The 24,226-nt window shown below is 38.9% G+C and overlaps 1 protein-coding gene across 2 annotated transcripts in view; it reads left to right on the forward strand.

Annotated features, from left to right (window-relative positions):
• Positions 1–22,817, forward strand: part of col9a1b (collagen, type IX, alpha 1b) — a 104,991-nt gene extending 82,174 nt beyond the window's left edge. For both annotated transcript variants that reach the window (XM_073056499.1, XM_073056500.1), the window contains exons 27-32: positions 5,007–5,039; positions 8,887–9,033; positions 9,157–9,211; positions 16,194–16,382; positions 17,291–17,368; positions 22,135–22,817. In XM_073056499.1, coding sequence (XP_072912600.1) covers positions 5,007–5,039; positions 8,887–9,033; positions 9,157–9,211; positions 16,194–16,382; positions 17,291–17,368; positions 22,135–22,319 — 687 coding nt within the window. In that variant the 3' untranslated portion in view covers positions 22,320–22,817. The remainder of the gene's footprint in view (positions 1–5,006; positions 5,040–8,886; positions 9,034–9,156; positions 9,212–16,193; positions 16,383–17,290; positions 17,369–22,134) is intronic.
• Positions 22,818–24,226: the final 1,409 nt, after the last annotated feature.

Below are 24,226 nucleotides of genomic sequence, written 5' to 3' on the forward strand. Positions count from 1 at the left end.
ATTCTGTGTAATTTCATATTGGGTTGTTCTATGTTCCATACTCTGTTCCTGATAACTGCAGTCAGATAATGGTGAGGTTATTAGTTTCAAAATCGGAAAATGCTAGAAAAACTCAGCAAATCAGGCAGCATCGATGGAAGCAGAAATAGTTAATGCTGCTTTGACAGAAATGGGACAGAGGGAAATATGAGTTAATATTTAGTTGGAGAGGAAGTGGGTGAGGGCTGTGTAGAACATCAAGCTCTCACAGGATATGTCCAAATGCCTTAAAAAGAAGAATTTACAACATCTTTTTCTGCAATGTATTTTAATGACATGGCTGGACTACACAATAGAATAAAAAAAACTGAGCAAACGTATTTGGATACAGACAGAAAGAAAGCGTGAGCTGTCTATATTTGGAGATTCAGTACTGACTCTAGAGCTTGCAGTTGCACAGACAGAGGATGACCAGGATTGGTTGGTGCCAAAGTGCTTGCATGCAAGTTATGTTACTCAATGACTCAATGTCTCTATCAGGTATTGTTCCTAAAGCTTGCAGTGAGCCTCAATATAACATTGTAGTAGGCAGTAGGTTCAAGGTGGGAATGGGATGGTGTATGAAACAGCAGGCAACCAGAAGCTCACAATTACTCCTGTGGACAGACTGCAGATAAAAATCTTTAAAAAGAACTTCAGATATTGGATATCTAAATTAAACCATAAGATGTTAAAAATAGTCTGCAGATCAGCCCACATTTCTAGGAAGAGAAACAGAGCTGATATTTCAGAACCAGGAAGGAAACAAAAGTAACTTGTTAAATTGCGAGGAAGGTGGAGGAATGAGGTGTCTCTGATGGGTTAAAACTGAAGTGATTATGGATAGGCTGTAAAAACAAGGTTATCTGGCCAGTGAGTGAATGGGAGCAGTTAGAGAGTGAGAACATAATCTAGGAGTTCTGAAATACAAGGCAGGAAGATTAAGTCCAGCAGGTCAGGCTGAGCATGTACTCCACTCCCACAGTGGACAAAAATGGAGGGGAGAAACCAACTGAGCCAATACCACAAATCAATGACTGATACAGATGAAGAAGTTATTTTGCTTCAAGTTGGAGCATTCAATTTTGAGTCCAAAGGTTACAACATACATAGACTGAAGATGAGGTGCTTTTCGTCAAGTTTGGGTCTCATTGTAACAGTAAATGAGCTCACTGATTAATGGAGTGGAAAATTAAAGTAGCAGAGAACAGGAAGCTCAGAGTCACCACTGCAGGTGTTATAATGTGATCATCCAATCTGCATTTTGTTTCTCCAGTGTGGAGGAAATTACATCATGAACATTGACTGCAGTACAGTAAATTGGAAGTACTGCAAGTGAATTGCTGCTTCATCTGGAGAGACTAGGTCCCTGGATGGTGGGAATGGAAAAATGAAAGTACAAATGCTGTTTTGCCTGCAGTTGCAAGTGAAAGTGTCATAAGATAGGGATGGTTGGTGGAAATGGAAGAGTGAGCTAGAGGATTGTGAAGGGAATGGTCTTTATGAAATGCTGAAAGAAGGAAGGGGGATGAAAATATTTGGGAGGTAGGATCTCTACAGGTGGTGGAAACGGCAGGGAATGATCTTTTGAATGCAGAAGTTGGTGGCTACAAGGTTAGGACCAGGAGAACTTTATTTTTGTTCTGTTCTGGAGGATAGGGCAAGAGCTTAAAGGGTTTATTTAAGAATGGTATCGGAGAAGCCACAGCTCAGGGAGAAAGGAGACACTTCAGTGGCCCCTAGATGGAAAATCTCACCATTGGATCAAAAAGGATAGAGATAGAGGAACTGAGAATATGCGATAAAGTCCTTGCAAAAGGCAGGGTCAAATGAAGAATATTGCTAGATTCAGTGGGGCAAGAGCAGGCTGAAACAATGTGTTTGCCTGTTCTAATACAGATCATTGAATTTAAAAGAGATGTGGAAATTAAGAGTAGCTTCAATACCTGAGTATGGCAAACAAAAACAAGCTGTTTTATGCTTCTTCCTACTTCAACTAGACCTATAAACATATTGTATTAGTTTTTTATGAAGTGCTCAAAAATTCAGAAAAAATACTTTACCCAGGATATAGAATATGTTACGAAAGAGAGTGAGGCAAATGCATTTTGAGGAAAATATACAATCAGAATAAAGAATAGGCATATGAAATGGTGTTAGATGAAAAGAGCTCAAAGATAGGAGGTGACTATGTAGAGAAAAACCATTGGCCTTATGAAACCTGTTCCATAATGTAAACTTTATATAAAATGGTCAAAAGAATTATGATGTACTGTTCAAATCCAGTACTTAACTTCCCCCTTTAGACTGGTTTTCCAAGGGATTTTTTTACATATTGATATGTATGTTTTGTAAATATAGTTCTTAGCATATTCAATTGTAAATGAGAATTATGTTTTATTATTCTACTGTATATTTTTATGATTTTCACAGGAACAAGTATTTTAATGCCATTATGTTGCGTTTTGATTCATTGCCATGGTGTGGTCTGAGATTTGTATTTATTTAGAGATAACCGTGCCTATAAAAATTATTCACCCTCCCCCTTGGAAGTTTTCATGTTTTATTGCTTTACAACATTGAATCATTGTGGATTTAATTTGGCTTTTTTGACACTGATCAACAGAAAAGACTTTTATGTGTCAAAGTGAAAACAAATTTCTACAAACTGGAACATAATTTATTGCAATTAGAAACATAGAAAACCTACATCACAATACAGGCCCTTTGGCCCACAAAGCTGTGCCAAACATGTCCATAACTTAGAAATTACCTAGGATTACCCATAGCCCCCTATTTTTTTAAGCTCCATGTACCTATCCAGGAGTCTCTTAAAAGACCCTATGATATCCGCCTCCATCACCGTCGCTGGCAGCCCATTCCACGCACTCACCACTCTGTGTTTAAAAAAAAACTTAACCCGACATCTCCTCTGTACCTACTTCCAGGCACCTTGAAACTGTGCCTGCTCATGCTAGCCATTTCAGCCCTGGGAAAAAGCCTCTGACTATCCACATGATCAGTGCCTCTCATATCTTATACCCCTCTATCAAGTCACTTCTCATCCTCTGTCACTCCAAGGAGAAAAGGCTGAGTTCACTCAACCTATTTTCATAAGGCATGCTCCCCAATCCAGGCAACATCCTTGTAAATCCTGGTGGGGAGGTTTGCAAAGGCTATTAGGGAGAGTTTAAACTAGAATTGCTGAGGGGTGGGAACCAAACTGAAGAAGCGGAGGAAGAGGTGGTTGGCTCACAAATAGAGAAAGCTTGAAGACAGTGCGAGAGGGAGGATAGACAGGTAATAAAGAAGAGACGCGCTCAGACTGATGATTTGAGATGTGTCTATTTTAATGCAAGGAGTATTATGAACAAAACGGATGAGCTTAGAGCGTGGATCAGTACTTGGAGCTATGATGTTGTGGCCATTACAGAGACTTGGATGGCTCAGGGACAGGAATGGCTACTTCAAGTGCCAGGCTTTAGATGTTTCAGAAAGGGCAGGGAGGGAGGCAAAAGATGTGGGTGTGTGGCACTGTTGTTCAGAGATAATGTCAAGGCTGCAGAAAAGGAGGAAGTCATGGAGGGATTGTCCACGGAATCGCTATGGGTGGAAGTTAGGAGCAGGAAGGCGTCAATAACTCTACTGGGTGTTTTTAATAGACCACTCAATAGTAACAGGGACATTGAAGAACAGATAGGGAGACAGATTCTGGAAAGGTGTAATAATAACAGGGTTTTGTGGTGGGAGATTTTAATTTCCCAAATATTGATTGGCATGTCCCTGGACCGAGGGGTTTAGATGAGGTGGAGTTTGTTAGGTGTATTTAGGAAGGTTATTATTAAACACAAAATAATAGATTGCATAATTACTCACCCCCTTCAAATCAGTATTTAGTAGATGCACCTTTGGCAGCAATTGCAACCTTGAGTGTGTGGATAGATCTCAATCAGCTTTGCACATCTGGACACTATAATTTTTCCCCATTCTTCTTTACAAAACTGCTCAAGCTCTGTCAGATTGCATGGGAATCATGAGTGAACAGCCCTTTTCAAGACCAGCTACAAATTCTCAGTTAGATTGAGGTCTGCATTCTGACTTGGCCACTCCAGGACATTAACTTAGTTATTTTTAAGCCATTGCTATGTAGCTTTGGTTTTATGGTTGGGGTCTTTGTCCTGCTGGAAAACAAATCTTCTCCCAAGTTGCAGTTCTCTTACAGACTGCATCAGGTTTTCCTCCAGGATTTCCCTGTATTTTGCTGCATTCACTTCACCCTCTACCTTCACAAGCCTTCCAAAGCCCGCTGCAGTGAAGTATTCCCACAACATGATGCAGGTACCACCATGCTTCATGGTAAGAATGGTGTGATTTTGATTTCTTGCGGTGTTTGGCTTACACCAAACATAGTGTTTAGTCTGATGGCCAGAAAGCTCAATTTTTGGTTTCATCAGGCCATGGAAATTTCTTCCAGCTGACTTCAGAATCTTCCACATGTCTTCTGTCAAACTCTAGCCGAGATTTCATATGAGTTTTTTCAACAGTGGACTTCTCTTTGCCACTCTCCCATACAGTAATTAATTTAGATCACTTTGTAGAGATCTGTTTTCACTTTGACAAAAGAAGATTCTTTTTCTATTGATCAGTGCCAAAAAAAGCCAAATTAAATCCACTGTGATTCAATGTCATAAAATGATAAAATGTGAAAGCTTCCAAGGTGGGGTGAATGCTTTTTTAGGTACTGTATATCATGGAATAGGTTCTTCCGGCTTTTAGAGCCATACCACCCAGCGCCCCCCAACAAACCTACATTTAACCCCATCCTAATCATGGGATAATTAACTATGATCAATAAACTTACTAACCAGAAATATCTTTGCACTGTTAACATACTGAGCATTGCTTTGGAAGAAAATGTAACTCATTTGATTTTTCTGTTCTCTCCCTTTTCCCCCACCCCCCAACCTGTCCTTGTGATTTATGTTTAGGGCGACAGGGGACCACCAGGCCCCAAGGGCTCTGTAAGTATTTTGAATGCTTTTTATCAATATTATCATTTTGTGAACTTATTTCAAATGCTATAGAAGAATAGATTTTGGGGACATTCGATTGAGGAATTTAAAACGATATAAGGATTGTATTCAATTTAGATGTAAAATAGTAATTACTTAAGTACAAACGTAGTTTAAAATGGCTAATGGTTGGGCAGTGGGTGCACCAAAGGTTAAATTGTACCATAGTTAAATGATATTGTTTTGAATATTATTTCTGCTGTTCTGTTATTGCTATTTTTGTATGTTCTCTATCCAGTGTTTGTGTGGTACAGTGATGCACGTATGGTTGTGATAGAATAGATTACAGATAAACAAGTGGGGGAATGATCTCCATCTAGGTAATGAGAAACTAATCTTTGGAAAACGTGGAAGGTATTCTTAGGGATACTGGGAGTTGTCATTTAATAAGTTGTAGATGAATCAAGAATAGCTAGCATAGTTTTGTTAAGGGAAGCTTGTGAGCATTTTTTGAATTTTTTGAAATGGTAAAAAGATTAGAGTAACATGTTGGGTATTGCATACATATATTGTTAATCAAAAAATGTAAGATTGTGGTATTTGGAGGAAAGTGTCATGTTGGGTCAATTAATAAGCTGAGTTAATTGAAATAAATAATTAAAATATTAATTAATTTTAAAACAAATTAGAAAAAAAGATTGATTTAGAGACTAGCTCCAAACAGGTTCTAGTGGCTCTATACCAAGATGGTCTCTCTCCGTGATTTGGCAGACTTGAGGATAGAGAGCCTGAGAGAGAAGCCTGCAGATGCCCAAATAGATACGTAGTTGAGAGAGATGAAGATAAGTTGCAAAAAGAATTCATTCCATGTATTCAACCATATTTATGCCTTTCTTTCTTTTACACTTGATTTTAAAAAACCTATGTTAGCTTACGTTCTATGCTACATACATGTCATGGCCATCCAGAATGGCACTGCCTGTGCCCTGGCTCAGAGTGAGCGCTCCTGTTCATTCATCACTCCTTTGGAGCATTAACATTATCTCTCTTATTTGCAGATCCAGTCCAAAATACCTTTCCAATATCCCAATTCCTCTGTTTTTATCCTATTCACTTCCCTAAGATTTCTCAGTTTTAATTGCTCCCCATTGGCAGCTGAGATGTAGATACTCTAAGCATCTTAAACCTTTTTGACTTTTTACCTGTTTTCAGGAAGATACTACTTAAAATCTAACACGAGGAAATCTGCAGATGCTGGAAATTCAAACAACAACAGACACAAAATGCTGGTGGAACACAGCAGGCCAGGCAGCATCTATAGGGAGAAGCGCTGTCGACATCAGGACGAAGATCTAAAGCCTGCTGTGTTCCACCAGCATTTTGTGTGTGTTGCTACTTAAAATCTATCTCTTTGATCAACAGTTTAGATTGCATGGGATCCAAAAAGAGGTAATAAATTAGATACATAATGTTTAGATGGCAAGAAGCAGAGGGTGATGATGAAAGGTGTTTATTTTGGGATGGAGGCCTGTGACTAATGCTGTGCCTTGGGTCAGTCTTGGGTCTAGTGTTAATTGTCAACTACTGTATATCAACTATTTAGATGAGAATGTACAAGGCATTAAGTTGGCAGGTAGCTTTAAAATACGTGGTGTTTTGGATAGTGAAGATGGTTATCAAAAACTACGGTGGGATTTTGATCAGCTGGATAAGTGGGGCAGGGAATGGTAATGGAGCTTAATTCAGACTAGTATGAAGTATTGCATTTTAGGACTTTAACAGTGAATGGCAGTGGCCCGGGGAGTGTTGTGGGACAGGAAGACATAGAAGTTCAAGTAAATCATTCCAATAAAATTATGTTACAAGTGGAGGGGAGATGAAGGCGGCCTTTGGCAACTTGCCTTCATCATTCAGGGGACTGAGTACAGGAGTTGGGACATTTGATCAGTTGTGGGTAAGAATGCATTTGGACTATTGTGTCCCATCAGGGAGGAGGCTACTTAGCATCTATTCCAGGATCAATAGACTCAAAAACAGTTATTTTCTCCAAGCAGTAAGGCTGATCAACACCTCTGCCTACTAACCCACATCTCCCACCACAACTACTTTACTATTTCCTGTCAGTGTCACCTTATGTACATACTCTTCTGTGCCTAGCACCACTTTATGGTCATACAATCAATCTATGTATATAGCTATCTTATGCATTTATGTTTATTGTGGTTTTTTTATTATTGTGTTCTTTATGTTATTGTGTTTCTTTTTCTGCTGCATCGAATCTGGAGTAACAACTATTTTGTGTATAACAACTATACTGAGAATGACATTGAACAGTCTTCGTCGATTTGGTTACCCTGATATAGGAAAGAGTACGCAGAGAAGATTTATGGGGATGTTGCCAGGACTCAAAAGGCAGAGTTGTAGAGGAAGGTTGAACAGGCTAGGACTTAATTCATTGGAGAATTAGTGGAGTTACACAAGAGTCTGTGTTGGAACTGAAAACATGTACTTTATACAATAATGATGTGTGTGAAGAAACTGATGTCATTGTGGTTAAGTTTGCAGATGATATCAAGATAGGTGGTGGAACAGGTAATGTCACAAAGGCAGGAAGCCTGCCGAGGAATTTCGACAGCTTGAGAGAACGGTTAAAGAAGTGACAGGTGGAATACAGCACAGGGAACTGTGGGGTTATGCATTACCGTAGGAAGAATAATGGATAGATTATTTTCTTATGGGGAGAAAAATTCAGAGCTCAGAGGTACAGAGGGACTAGTTCAGGATTCCCTCAAGATTAACTTTCAGGTTAAGAGAGCACTAAAGAAGTTGAATGCAGTGTTAGAATTTGTTTTGAGAAGACTAGAATTTAAAAGCAAGGATGTGCTGCTGAGGCTTTATAAAGTGTTGGTCAGACCCCATTTGGAAAATTGGGTGCCATTTTGGGCCACATTTCTAATGAAGGAGTTTCTGGTCCAAGAGATGGCCCTGAAGAAATTCACATGAATGATCTCAAGAATAAAAAACTTAACATATGAGGATCATTTGATGTCTCTGGGCCTGTACTTGTTGGAGTTCAGGAGAATGTTGAGGGATCTCATTGAGACCTATTGGATACTAAAAGGCATGAATAGAATGGATGGAGAAAGGATGTTTCCATAAGTAGTAAAGTCTAGGATATGAAGGTACAGCCTCAGAATAAAGGGACGTCCCTTTAAAACTGAGATGATGAGAAATTTCTTCAACTGGATGGTGGTGATTCAATGGAGTTGGTTGCCACAAAGGGCTTTGCATGTATTTAAGGCAGAAATTGATATGTTTCTAATTGGTAAAGGGGTTAGGTTACAGGGTAAAGACAGGAGAGTGGGTTGAAAAAAAACATGATTAAATAGTATAGTACACTGAATGAGCTGAATGGCCTAATTCTGGTCCTATATCTTATAATTTTATAGAGTTGTGTATTGCTCAACTAATAAATCCCATCACTGTTGTACCTGCAGCCAGATTAGTTAAATTGGCAATAATTTCTCCAGACTTACAAAAGATTATATTAACATTATGCAATATTGCATTGTAGACTTTTAAACATTTTTCTGAAGGGATAGATCAGGATGCTGTAAATAGATAATGCCAACTGCGTTTTTTAAAAGTATAAAGGTTGTAGTTGGAAGGAAATAAACTCTAAAAGCCATAAATAGTTCCAAGCTTGATTTTCTAAGAATTATTAGAGGCTCTACCGTAAGACTTACTTTCAACACTATGAAGACACACAGGGAAGGTACTAGAGATTTTGGGTAAGAGTGAAACTTGTGTAGCTCTAAATTCTGCTTATTCTGTGATTCTGTTTTTAATTTTCCAGCATGGTAAAGTTGGTCAGGCTGGGTCCCGTGGCAAAGAAGGTTTCCGTGGATTGCCTGGTACAGAAGGTCCCCAGGGACCAATTGGAGCACAAGGGTTACAAGGAGATCGTGGACCTACGGGATTACCTGGAAAACAGGGTTTTCCTGTATGAGTACACTATGCCTACAATTTTCTATTTATTCATGCTCATGACCTCAATTTCCCTGTCAAGTTCTGAGTTTGATTTTGCAATATTTTTTAATCTTGCCTTTTTAATTAACATTCCTAGGGTAAAGAGCCTACGGACCAGCACATAAGAACTGTGTGTATGAGAGTAATGCAAGGTAACTATTTTGTTATTGTTGCAACTTTACAGTGCAGTTTTTTGATGTCCATTTCAACCAAGGTTGATTTAAAGTCCAAACACGAAGAAATCTGCAGATGCTGGAAATTCAAACAACAACACACAAAATGCTGGTAGAACACAGCATTTTGTGTGTTGTTGATTTAAAGTCAATGTTTCTTGGGTGAGTGGTTGTGTTTTGGAGAGAGGGGGAGTACTATGGAGATAAGAGGAATAAGAAGTGATTTTGTAGAATCATAGAATTATTAAAGCATGGAAGGAGACAGATTGGCCCATCAAATCTTTGCTGGTTACTAGCAAAGCAATTCCGTCATAACAACCTAGAAACACATGAGCACAAAAAAGAAGTAAGGAGTAAGCCTGACCCATCATTTGATCATGGCTGATTTATGCTGTGTCATTTCCTCTTCTATGCCATTTCTCCATATCCCACTATTCTTTGATGTATTAAGTACTTATCCACCTCTACTTTAAATACTTTTAATAAACCAGTTTCCATTATGCCCAGGGCAGAGAGTTCCAGAGAATCTCCTCCCTCTGCATTCAGATGTTTCTATGTACCTCAGTTTCAAATAGTCATCTCCTTTTCTAGACTCCCCCAGAAGTGAAAACCTCCCGATGTCTACACCCTCAAGCCTCCTAGAATCTTATATGTTTGAGTAAGGTCACCTTGATTTTTCTAAGTTCTAAAGAGTACAGATCAAAACTATTTACTTTTTCTTGATAAGACAACCCTCATATCCCAGGAATTATGCTGGTGTCACTATACCTTTTTTTAGGTAAGAGGACCTAAGGTGAACAAACTTGCATTTTTTTCTCTGGAGTGGCAAAGACTGCGGTGAACTTGACAGACGTATATAAAACTGTGAGAGGCATAGATAAGATAGGCAGCCAATACCTTTTTTTATCCCTGGATCAGAGTATCAGAAAGTATGCATTTAAGATGAAAGAGGGAAAGTTCAAAGGAGATGAGTGAGGCAAGTTTTTTATACAGAGTGGTGGGTGTCTGGAATGTGCTGCCAGGTGTGGTGGTGGAAGCAAATACAATAGGTGCTGTTTGATAGGAACATGAAAATGCAGAGAATGGAGAAATATGGACGTTATGTTGGCAGCTGGGTTAGATGTCTTCAGTTTAATTCGTCTGGCACAGCATAGTGTGCTGTGCTATTCTGTTCTATGTATGCAGTATTCTAGCTGAGGTCTCAGGAACACCATGTACAATTGCAACAAAAATCTCTCTATTTTTAAACTCCAACCCCTTTGCAAAAAAGGCTAAAATGTCATTTACCTTCTTTACTTGCTGACCTGCCTGCGAACTTTTTGGACCCAAATGCCTGGATCCCTCTAAACTTCACTCACATGCATTCTCTCTTCATTTAGATAATAATCTGTCTTGATTTTTCTTACCAAAATGGAAAACCTCAAACCTCTCCACATTAAACTCCATTTGCCAGTCGTTTGTTCCCTTAAACTTTCTAGGTCAGTTTGCAGGATCACAATATGCCTTTCCACTGATTTTCATATCATTGGCAAATTTAGGAAGCTTCCGTATTATTCCTTACTCCAGATGATTAATGGATTAATTGCAGCCAAAAAACTAGTACCTGTGGAACTCCACTGTTACATCTTTCCTGTCCAAAAAGGATCCATTTGTTCCAACTTTGTTTTCTGTAAGATAGCTAATTGTTAATCCATTCTAATACACTTACTCTGATACCATGGCTTTATAATATATGCACTAGCCGCCTTGACACCTTGTCAAAAGCCTTTAAGAAATGTACAACTACATCATCATGTCTACCAACTCTCCCTGCAACATCCTAAAAGAATTTGAACAAATTTGTCAAAGATGATTTATTTCCCTTTTATAAAACCATGTTGACAACGTTTAATTATGTTCAGCTTTCTGAAACGATTAGCAGGTTTGAGTTGGCAGTAACAAAGGCAAATGTGTTAGCAGTCATTTCCAGAAGACTAGAATATAGAAGTAAGAATGTAGTGCTGAGGCTCTATAAGCCATTGTTCAGACCCCATCTGTACTATAGTTAAGTTTTCAGCCCCATAATCCAAAAAAGCATGTGCTGATATTGCAGTGGGTCCTGAAGTGGCACAAGAATGATCCTGGGAATGAAAGGGTTAACATATGAGGGACATTTGATGACAGTCAGGCTGTAATCAGCAGAGTTTAGAAGAATGAGAGGGATTTTATTGAAAGACCTGCTGTAGATAGAGTGGATGTGAAGAGAATGCTTCCATCAGTCGGAGAGTCTAGGTCCAGAGGGCACAGCTTCAGTATATAAGGACATCCCGTTAAGAACAGATGAGAAAGAATTTCTTTTGCCAGGGGGAGGAGATTCTCAAGAATTCATTGCCACAAACAGCTTTGGAAGCCAAGTCATTAGATATATTTAAAATGAAGGTTGATAGGTTATTGATCAATAACGTTGTCAAAAATTATGGGGAGGAGGAAGGAGAATGGGACTGAGGGAAAATAAATCAGCCTTGAAAAAATAGTGGAACAGACTGAATGGGCCGAATAGCCTAAATTCTGCAGTTGTGGCTTATGGTCTTATATCCTGTTTGACTCAAGCATCTTGCAAATAATAACCGTTATAGGAACTGGCCTTTTGTTCCCTGTCTTCTGCCTTTCTCTTTTTTTCGAACAAAGAAGTCACAATGGCAGTTTTCCTCTGAGAATCTGGTGAGTTCTGAAAAGTTTCAGCCAATGCATCCAGTGTCTCTGCTGCCACCTCACAGAACATAGAGCAGTTCAGCTCTGGAGAGGCCATTTGACTTTTGATTTTGAGCCCAACCTGATGCCAATTTAAATTAAATGTCCTCTTCCTGTATATTATCCATATCCTCCATTCCCTTCATATCCATGTGTCTATCTACAAGCCTCATAAACTCCACCAAATACCTGCTTAAACCACAGCCTCTGGTAACCCATTCTAGACACCAACCACCCTCTGCACCCTCTCCATAAAAAGATTCCCCCTCACCTATTTGATAGTTCTAGCCTGGAAAAAAGATTCTGACTGCCTACCTATTCTGTGCCTCTCATTATTTAAAAAAAAATCTTTGTCAGATCTCCCCTTTATCAGGTGTCCAATCTTCCTTTATAGCGCATACTCTCTAATCCAGGCAGCATATTGGTAAACCTCTTCTGGATCCTTTCCACTGACTTCACACCCTTTCTGTAATGGGACCACCAAAACTGCACAAATACTCCAAATATAATTTGACTAAATTTTTAATCTTATGGCTGTAGCAAGACATCTTACTTTTATATTCAGTGTCCTGATGAATGAAGGTAAACATGACATACACCTGTTTTTTGACCATCCTGTCTACTTGCTTGGCCATTTTCAAGGAACACTTGAATCCCTTTGTGCATCAATGCTGTTAAGATTTGTGCCATTAATTGTATTCAAATTTCCCCAGCTCCTACGCCTATTTATTTATTTAATTTGTTCATTGATGCAGTCCAGAGTAGGCCTTTCTAGCCCTTCAAGTCATGTCCACCCAGCAATCCCCAACAGCCCCTAACCTAATCATGGGACAACCTACAATGACCAATTAATCTACCTGCTACGTCTTTGAATTGTGGGAGGAAACCAGATCACCCAGAGAAAATCCATGTATTCTATGGGGAGGACATACAGAGGATGCCAGAAATTAACTCCAAACTGAAATAAATGGAAAGGAATTCTACATTTCTACATTTATGTCCTCTAATTGTGTTGTGTTCTCCCTCCTGAATGATCTAGTTCTAAGATTGCAGATATCCCTCCATCACAAGAAATTCTCTCTTTACCTTTTCTAGCAAATTGTTTTAATATGTGCAGTGCCTTGATTTAATATGTTTAGCACTTCTGACTGTTGACCCTATATTAGTCTTCTGGAAAGATCTAAGAATCTTACATTAGAATCTAACCAGTATCCATGCTTCTCTTTAGCTTTATAACTAGTCAGCAGTCACCAAAAACACAGTTCTTTCATGTTAAACCAGATGAATCTCCTGATTTTCCTCACCCTCCATTTCTGAGATGCTCACTTCCAGCTTCACCTAAAACTGAGTAACTTGCTAAATGAGTAGACTGTGTAAGGTTTGTGGATTGTCTTCCTCGGAAAGTTACTAATCATACAAAACCTCATGCATTCTCTCCCATTAACATGTCCACCATTACTCAAAACGTCTTTTAATTTCAGATTCATTTAATTAAAATGAATTTCCCAGCAGACACAATGTGTTTCCAGAATTATAACTCTGTAGTGTAGGTGCTGGATTTTTGTGCCACAGTACTATTCTACATGTGATGCAAACAGGGCTAACTCTTTAAGCAAGATTTACATACATTTACTGTTACTACTGGGCATATTGTGTTCAGGGATTTTGATGTGCAAAGGAAATTTATTACAACGACTACAGCTATCAGCATCAAATATGTACACATCAAACCCAATCTAGAATCATGATCTCTACAATGTGCTCTGAACACTTCTGTTCTTTTTTTCATAGAGTGTGCAATTATACAGCAGAAAAGGAAGCCAATTTATCCATATCATGCATTTTCACCATACCTTGTAGCTTTCTCCTCTTAACAAATTCCTTTTGAAAGTCCTTTTTGACTTGCTTTCTCAATCCTTTCAGATTCCAGATCTCAGCAAAAAAATGTTTGCACCAAATAAGTAAAGTTGTGCATCAAGAATGCATAACAAAGTAAATAAAATGTTTAATCTAGTGTAATCAGTTGAACATTGCCATTAGCATGTGACTATCTTCCCAAAGCCTAAAATGGCCTGACATACATGGCCTGTTGGGCTCTGGTTGAGCTGAGGTGTGCTGGCCCGCTCAGTACTTTGTCCAGCTCATGAAAATTATATTAGTGTTATTGTATGTACCTCTGGCTTTACTCCATGTCTGGGCTGTGTAGCAAACCTTTTTTTTCCCATTGTTCTATGTGTCTTGGGGTGAAGTCAGGTCAGAATCAGAATCAGATTTAATTTTCAAACTCAAGCAGAACTCTAATTCTCACTGTATATAAGATCATCAGACACAGAGCAAAATTAGGTCACTTGGCCCATTGAGTCTGCTCTGCCATTCCATCATGGCTGATTTATTATCCCACCGAACCCCATTCTCCTGCCCTTCCTCCGTAACCTTTGACACCCCTACTACTCAAGAACCTGTCAACCTCCACATTAAACATACCTAATGACTTGGCCGCCACAGCTGTCTGTGGCAATAAATTTCATAGGTTCACTGCACTTTGCTTTATAGTGTTGGACTGAAATATAGGATATTTTGGGAAATGGATCTACATTTGATAATTACCTAATTAATTTCATTTGAACTCAGAGCTCACAGAGACGTTAATTGATTAATTTGAATAACCCAAGTAAAACTATGGCACTAAAACGACGCCCTCAATCAGGCTGATTGTCGCAAGGTGCTCTACAGAGATTGATTGGTCATTGAAGTAACATAAATTTTAGGATTAAAGTCAGTTATAAGGTTAATTAAATGAATGATAGGTCAATACTTATCCTTTTTCTTGAACAGAATGTTTACAATAGAATTATAGAAATTTGTTGCATGACAGGAACTGGTCAGCCCATTGTATCCAGGCAAGCCAAAATGGACCAAAGCTTTATCCCATATTTTATAGACCATTGCCCTGCAGGTTATTGCTCTTCAAGTTACTCTCTGCACTGTTGAAGTTAACTTTCAAATCAAAGTTTCTTCTGTGGTTCTCTGTTGATGGATGCTGCCTCACTATGTCTAACCTAGTTCAACAGAATGCCTTTATAAATAACACTTGTCATCACAATGTTTCAGTATTAGAAAATTGTCAATATTTTCACAGTTATTATGTAAATACACTGAGAATTGAGGTGGAGTGTAGTGTGGAGGAGCAGAGGGATCTGGGTGTACATGTCCACAGATCCTTGAAAGTTGCCTCACAGGTAGATAGGGTAGTTAAGAAAGCTTATGGAGTGTTAGCTTTCGTAAGTCAAGGGTCAGAGTTTAAGAGCTGCGAGGTAATGATACAGCTCCATAACACTCTGGTTAGGCCACACATGGAATATTATGTCCAGTTCTGTCACCTCACTATAGGAAGGATGTGGAAGCATTGGAAAGGGTACAGAGGAGATTTACCAGGATGCTGCCTGGTTTAGAGAGTATTCATTATGATCAGAGATTAAGGGAGCTAGAGAGAAGGAGGTTTGGGGAGAAGGGGGATGAGAGGAGATGTGACAGAGGTGTACAAGATATTAAGAGGAATAGATAGAGTGGACAGCCAGCGCCTCTTCCCCAGGGCACCACTGCTCAGTACAAGAGGACATGGCTTTAAGGTAAGGGGTGGGAAATTCAAGGGGGATATTAGAGGAAGGTTTTTTACTCAGAGAGTGGTTGGTGTGTGGAATGCAGTGCCTGAGTCAGTGGTGGAGGCAGATACACTAATGAAATTTAAGAGACTACTAGACAGGTATATGGAGGAATTTAAGGTGGGGGGTTATATGGGAGGCAGGGTTTAAGGGTCTGCACAACATTGTGAGCTGAAGGGCCTGTAATGTGCTGTATTCTATGTTCTATGTTCTAGAATTTCATATTACTCCAAAAGGAATTGCAAATATTTGTTTCAACAGAATGTGGAATTTGCACCTGCAAAGTATTGTTAAGGTGTTGCAGATCAAGGGACATTAGATGAACATTGAAAAACAAATAAAATGTGTGGCTGAGAGTGTTTAAATAAAGAGGGGTGGGAAGGAAATTGTATGGGGGAGCAAACACTTAAGTGATCAATTTATCTGACTGGCTTTCACCAGAGCTTTATGTTCTACATTTCTATCACAGGAAAGGATTGCACATACTGTAACAAGTATGCAGAGCAAAAATGCATCTTACTTTGTTTTAGTGGCATTGTGTAATTTGCTGACCTGCTATAACCCGACAGAACACTTGGCTCATTTGGCCTCCAGCCTTAGGCGACCTGAATCTGGAATCATGGGTATGCCAGGACGTCCTGGACCACCTGGCCCCCCAGGTCCACCTGGAGACAATGGCTTCCCTGGACAACCAGGAGCTCGTGGACTCACTGGCCTCAAAGGACCACCTGGCATAATTGGTTACAAAGGACAAAAAGGTAATGGTCAAGCAAAACATTGCTTCTGCCAAACACTTCCTTTTAAAATACATGGATGATAATACTTGCACATAAACCATATTGTCAGAAGGTTGCAGATTCAGAAAGGCTGAAAGAATAATGAAAATTTCAGATCAACCAGTTTAATATTATAGTATACTTATACAGCTTCATGTCTTGGTGAATTGCCAAACCTTTCTTATTCAACCCTTTAACATATACATTGCATGCTTTGTCAGTCAAGTTTGTTCTTAATGTAACTACAGATTTTTGAAGTTTGAATTAACTGGTCTTTATTAAGCATTACTTCTCCAAACTTGATAAAGTTTAAACAAGTTAGGTCTTTATTCTTTGGAGCGTAGAAGGTTGATGGGGGACTTGATAGAGGTATTTAAAATTATGAGGGGGATAGATAGAGTTGACATGGATAGACTTTTTCCATTGAGAGTAGGGGAGATTCAAACAAGAGGACATGAGTTGAGAGTTAGGGGGCAAAAATTTAGGGGTATCACGAGGGGGAACTTCTTTACTCAGAGAGTGGTAGCTGTGTGGAACGAACTTCCAGTAGAAGTGGTAGAGGCAGGTTCGATTTTGTCATTTAAAAAAAAAATAGGATAGGTATATGGACAGGAAAGGAATGGAGGGTTATGGGCTGAGTGCAGGTAGGTGGGACTGAGTGAGAGTAAGCGTTTGGCACGGACTAGAAGGGCCGAGATGGCCTGTTTCTGTGCTGTAATTGTTATGTGGTTATATAACATAGTCTAAATTTGTTTATTAAAAAAGAAGTTGAATGATGGCAATAGGGCTGCAACAACAAAATATTATTTTACTTATTCAATTTTAACATTTTTGTTATGGTAATTTCCCTATTTGTTCTATGTCAATGTATAACATGAATTTCTGTGCAGGTGACCAAGGTGATAAGGGTGATAAGGGACTGCCAGGAAGAGGACCCAGGGGTTTGCCCGGGCCACAAGGTCTACCAGGTATGAGCAAACAAGGCTAAAATCAACTGGCCTATTCTTTTTTATTGTTTGCAAACTTTTAAGGATGACGTTTTGTGATTATTATTATTTTGTGTTGTTGCTTAAGCTTTTAAGAATGTATCTATTCCTTACCAAGACAACGGTCTGTATTGCAATTTTACTGCCATGTTATTTACAACAGATTTATCAAGCTGACCATAAAATTATGTATCTGTTTCCTCTGCACATAGTAAATGGTTCATCCAACTTAATCAAAGGAACATTCCAGTGGTTGGTTATCTGAACCAAGCCCGATGAGATCTGACTGTCAGGTTTGGGTCAGGTCGGATGTGTATTTGTGTTCAGATCAGGTTGAAAACTACAATAGTGACCCAGCTTATTACTTTATCCAAGTTAGGAAGATTTGCTTAGTATTACTGCATGTGTTCTCTGTCTTTATCTAATAGCAATATCCTGAAAAAGAATTATCTTTGAACTATAGATATTCAGCACTATTGAGCACACAACTGATGTATGTTGAAGCAACAGATCCAGTTCCTAGATTTCTTTTGATGTGAACTCCAGATCAGTCCAGAAGATGTTTATAGTGCTCTGCTTGAGGAGGAGGAAGAGAGGGAAATGTTTGAGGACAGTAATGAGAGACCCTTGCAATTCCAGTAAGGTAGTTGGATCAAACTGGATATGGATATGGAATCCCCCTATTTGCGCATGCAGCAATTCTTGGACAACTTTGAGGCCATATGCTCATGTTCAGCAAGGGCCTACTTTCCCTTGCTGAACATGAGGCAACACCAGTGAAATTCCTTACAACCACGTCTAAGACGTTGCAATCTCCTTCTCACACAAGTGAAAACTTGATTTTTTTCCTTGTCATCCACAGTCTTCAATTTTCCATAGTTTTGTAGTTGTTCTCCTGAGACCTCTATTACCAATACAACGCTGGTCCTGCTCACCAGTCCATGCAGACCTGCAGTTCCTGTAATGATATTCCCTATCTGGGAATATCTTCATCCTCATCAACATATCCATTTGTGCCCTTGTCTCAATTTATCACCATTCTCTGTTGATTCTTGCTTCCCTTCATTTCACCTTTGGAAGCTGAGTTTTCAGCTCAGCTCCATCTGCATCTACACACAATTTAAAATCTCCACCAACCACCTCTTATGCAACACTTCCAGTGATTTCCTTAACAATTCCTGCCTGTTCAGACTAATTTCCAATGGTTGTGCCATCTCTTTAAAAGAACTATCTAAATTAGTCCTAGTTCTCTCCATTCATCCAGACTTGGCAAACTTTCCTCAACAAGTATTTAACCAATTCCTTTTTGAAAGTTGCCATCAGATTTGTTCATGCCACATTTTTCAGGTAGTGGGTACAAACTAATAACAATGAACTAAGTGTTTTTTCTACTCATCTTGTTTCTGTTCTTTTTTATCACTAATTTTTATTGCAACACCAACAAATTACATTCAATACAACCAGTTGCTGATTACATTTTGACTGTTTAACTCAGCCATCCCCAACCCTCAACCCCACCCCCCTCTCCACCCCTGTCTCTCCCCTCCACCAACCAACTGAATAGTAGTGCATACATAGACAGAGCATTCCTATTTTAGCAGAAGTTCTTTTAAGTTAGATATCAAATTTGTCCACATTAAGATTGTGTTTGGTTGTGCATCATTTACTCTTGCTGATGATAGTTCCAGGTAAAAAATGTTCAAAAAACTCCGAAGCCAATCAGTATCATGGGGAAGTTTCCAACGTTGGACTACAATCTTCTTAGCTGCAGTCAGGCCTGCCAGCCAGACTTGACGTGGTTTTTCCGTAAGGGAAAGGTGGGAGTCATCATTTAGAAGAGGTACAGTGGGGCCCATTGGTAATTGTACCCCCATTAGTTCTGTAAGAGTACTGATAACCTTTCCCCACAAACCAAAAGCCCCTGGACATTCCCATACACCATGTATAAAAGAGCCAACGGCTCTATGGGGGCAAATGAGCAATATGGGTTAGGAACCAGTCCCATTTGATGTCTAATTCTCGGTGTTAGATATGCTCTATGACCAAATTTCAAGTGTATATACCGATGATTTGAGTTTTTCGAAGCACCAGCAGCATTATCCCAAATCGCATCCCAGTCTAAGTCTTGTCCCAATTCAGATATGTCCCCATCCCAGGCTTTCATTCCTGTTGTGGGCATATATTTCTGGGAGTTTAATTTATCATAGATATATGACACTATCTGTCCTGGAGCACTCTGTATCCAACTTAAAATGGGATGGTCCTTTAAATCTGACCCCCAGGGAACCCCGTAGGCTTTACAAGCTGATCTTACTCTAAAGTAGAAGAAAAGAGAATGTTTATCAATATTATATCGAGATACTAGTTCTTGAAAGCTAAGGATAGTACTTGCCCCATTAATATCTTGAAGAGTTATAATACCTTTATCCTCCCAAGTTCTGTTAGTGAATGGTTTCCCCCAGATAGGAGATGATTATTGTTCCATAATGGAGAAGATTTGCACCATACGCTTTTAAATTTTCAGAATTTTTCTGTTGCTCTAAACATTTGTAGCATATGGGTTAAAATTGGACCGTAATGCAAATCACATTTTTTGGTAGACATACCTATAAGGAGAAAGTCCTTATTGGTGCTGTTAGCTCTAGTTCTATATTTTTCCATGATGTTTCTGTTCTTTTTTTGATGGTTACAAAAATAATGCTATGTTTAAATTCCTTAGTTAATACTCATCAATCGGATGAATTACAGTATGATCTAAATAGATATGCAAAGCTTACACATACATACCCAAAAACAGGAATGAGTGACAATACACTACTAACTAGATCACCCTTGGGGCCAGACTCACCCAGTAGACCTCGTGGCCCTATGTCTCCCTGAAGAAAAAAAAAAGAACTGTCAAACCTATCCTCAAAATATTGCAATGAAAAGCATCTGTATTTATCATTACAACATGTATTCGTTCAAATTAACAAAATTCAAAGGTTCATTTATTATCAAAGTATATATAAGTTAAAATTCATCTTCTCCAAGTAGCCATGAAACCAAGAAAGAAAAGAAAGGCAGCAGGATCATTGATCCCCAAAACCCCTCTCACAGGACAAAATATGATCAAAAATGGAGCAGGTGCATCGACCCCCAAATCCCTCCTCCCACACCAGAAAATGAACAAAATAGAACACATTGACCCCCAAATCTCCCTCTCAGCACAAAAAACCCCAAGAAAGATCGGGTGAAAAACACAGAATATAAAAACTGTAAGACTGAAAAAAGCGTAAGTCCAAGTCCGCATCAAAAATGCAGAAAACCTGGGTAACATTCTCCGGGCCCAGCGGCAGACCTTTCCCCCCGTAGCAGGTCGATCAAAAGACAGGCAGCTGGCATCACCCATCACACTTGCATGATGCTTCATCTCCATCCTCACTTCAATTGGTGAACAATGGAAGTTTCAATCAGTGAAATGGAGTCAAGCAACGGTCTGCATCCTGTCCTGTAGCCTTCTCGCCACATGTTGCCTCTGTTTCCTGGAATCCTTTCAGGGACTGGAGAGTGCTAAAGCACCCAAATGATCTCCAAGCTTTTGCATTTGCCCTGATGTTTCAATCTCCCTTGTCACTTTAATCAGCGAGCAATAGCATCTTTAGTCGGCAAAATGGAGTCAAACATTGAACATCAAAGTTTAAAGCAAATTTATTACCGAAGTACATATATGGCATCATGTACAACCCTGAGATTCATTTTCCTGTGGGTATTCACAGCATATACAAGAAATGAAAGAACTCACCCAACAGGATGGACAAATAATCGGAGTGCAAAAGGCAACAAACAGTGCAAATACAAAAAGAGGAAAAAAAAGAAGCAATAAATATGAAGAACATGAGATGAAAACTCCTTGAAAATGAGTCCATAGATTGTGGGAACAGTTGAGTGATTGGGCAGGTGAAGTTGAGTGAAGTTATCCCCTCTGGTTGAAAGGCCTGATGGTTGAGAGGTAATAACTTTTCCTGAACCTGGTGGTGTGGGTTCTGAGGCTCCTGTACCTCCTTCCTGGAAGCAGCAGTGAGAAGAGAGCATGGCCTGGATGGTGGTGGTCCACATACAGTACAGTGAAATGCATCGTTTGAGACAAATCAATTCAGCGAGGATTGTGCTGGCACCCCCAGTAATGAAATGCACATTGTCAAGTCAAGTCGCTTTTTATTGTCATTTCGACCATAAACTGCTGGTGCAGTACACAGTAAAAATGAAACAATGTTTCTCCAGGACCATGGTGCTACATGAAACAATACAAAACTACACTAGATTATGTGAGACAACTCAAAGCTACACTAAACTACATAAAACAACACAAAAACTACACTAGACTACAGACCTGCACAGGACTACATAAAGTGCTCAAAACAGTGTGGGGCAGCACACTAATTAATTAATTAATCAATTAATTAATTAACAAGGCAATAGATAGCCTAACCTACTTATACTCGGCCAATTTCTGACTTGAATCTCACAAGTCAGATCCACAGCCTTTAGGGGAAAGAAATCCAATTTTTTTTTTCAGAAATGGTTGAGGGATACTGTAGTTCTGTTTCTGTCTCTCTTTAGTTTGCTTGTTCATCAGTGGGAATAGTTCAGTAGTACTTCGGAAGAAAACATGCTCAAATAGGGTGCAGTATTAAGATGGATAGCAATAGTCTGTACTTCATATGAGCCACAGGTACTAATAATGCCATTGCTTTTCTTCGGTATAGGGGAGCCTGGCAAGAACAGCTTTGGTAGGGATGGCCGTGATGGTATGAGAGGGCCACCTGGAAAGGCTGGACAGCCTGGTATTCCTGGTCCACCTGGGCGTGCAGGACCTCCTGGCTACTGTGAGTCTTCTGCTTGCACACTAGCTATACGAGCACCACCACCAGAAAATGTAAAAGGACCATGAACTATTAAAGCTTAACTGTTAAAATGTGGAGCAGGTTGCAGAGAAAAAGAGGAGAACTGAAACCTACGTAAGTTTTAATCTGGGAAATGGACTTCAACGTTTAATTTTATAACACTGTTTTATTTTGAAAAATAAATTGTACTTGATAATGTAATTCCAACTGATGGAATGTAATTCCATAAGAAACTAAACCACAGTTCTCCGTTGGATGTACATTAAAATTAAAAGATGACCAAAAGAAGTTGTACTTTTGATAATTTCCTAATACTTCCCCTCCCTGGTGGGTTACAGAGTCCCCATTACTTTCCTATAAATAATTTAAAAGAGAAGGTTGTGTTAATTATTACCTCAGAAATAATATTTTCCATTTCACCTTGTAAAATTAAAAGAATACTAAACTTGTAAAGCCAATTGATGAAGTTTTGCTGATTTGTTTGTACTATATTGTATACTAAACCTGCTAACAGGAAATAATAAACATTCCATTTTGTACAAAAATTGTCAGAGACCATTCATGTTAAAACATGCCAAATGGGATTCCTGTGTGCTGTAAGTCTCCATGCATGTCTGATTCTGGGATTATTCAAGGAGAATCACTTTTTTTCTTCTTGGGTAACATTATTTAATAGAATGAGTGATGGATATTTCATCCCACACACTTTGCTCTAGTGTGCATGAAATTCTTTGATTCTAACTTGTACCACTCTGCTTTTAGAATCCTTGGTTAAATTGGCATTTTCATGTTGTCAAGAATAATTTCATTTATGGAAACTAGAAAACTAATACATTTGGAAAAAAGTATGTTATTTATTTTATCACTCTATAGTGATATTGTTTATTATTTTAGAAGAATGTAATAAATGCAAATTTCTTCAAGAAGTGCATGTTTTTTTTATGAATGGTCAGTTCAAATAGCTAGCAGCCTAATCAGTCAGTACATTCAGGCCATTGTTGAGTTTTATTTTCAGACCTTTTCTCTAGATCAGAGATTTGTAGTGTACATGTCTTTCTGTTCTTTGTAAAAAAAAAAAAGAAAATTATGAATTAAAAGTATCACACCATTTATTTGCAATAAGTGACTAATTTAAATAGCTATTTGTTGAATGTTTAACTTTATTGTATTTTTATTTGTTATGATGCTTATTTATTAACTGGAAAGGAAGTAAGGACAAATTTGCCTGGAAAGTCACCTGTTCCATAATGGATTGCTAATACAAAGTTGCAAATGTCACCCATGTGAATTCATGGTGGCACAATCAAAACCTCGTTTAATAGCACATAAATGTTTAGCGTGCCTTCTCCTGAAAGAAATAGTACCAATCCTAAATAAATAACTTTACATTTAGCATTGGTGCCAGTATTTAGTTGCAGAGGAAAGGCTGGGATTGCAAGCTGTTAAGAGACTATTTTCCTGCAATGACAGAGACCCGAGGCATTCCCCAAACCCAATTTTATTGACCATCACTTTGTGATCTAGAGGATCAGAATGGAGGTGTGTGCCATAAAGACCAGGAGATCATCTGAAGTACAATGAGAGGGAGTGAGGAAGAGATGATGGCAGAACTAACTGCAAGGAGTGATAATTCCCAAAATATGCAACTAACGTGGTCTGATAGATATATCTAAGTAAGAACTTCATCACTGTTCATAGGATCTTAGCCAATTCTGTTGTTGCCATAACTAGCTGGTACTATTATAACCAGCTAGTTATGGGAACTACAGTGATTGGGCTGAGGATGACCTAGTCGGTTTACAAACAAAGAAAGTATGCAGTGAGATTGTTAGCAAAGACAGGCTGATGAAAGGGCAATTCGGAAGATGCACAATTGATGTATCCCGAAGAAAAAGTAGCTTCTGAAGGTAGGATGATGCAACTGTGGCTGACGGGAAGTCAAAGCCAACATAAA

This window comes from Hemitrygon akajei, chromosome 9 (genome assembly GCF_048418815.1).
Source record: "Hemitrygon akajei chromosome 9, sHemAka1.3, whole genome shotgun sequence".
Taxonomy (NCBI): domain Eukaryota; kingdom Metazoa; phylum Chordata; class Chondrichthyes; order Myliobatiformes; family Dasyatidae; genus Hemitrygon; species Hemitrygon akajei.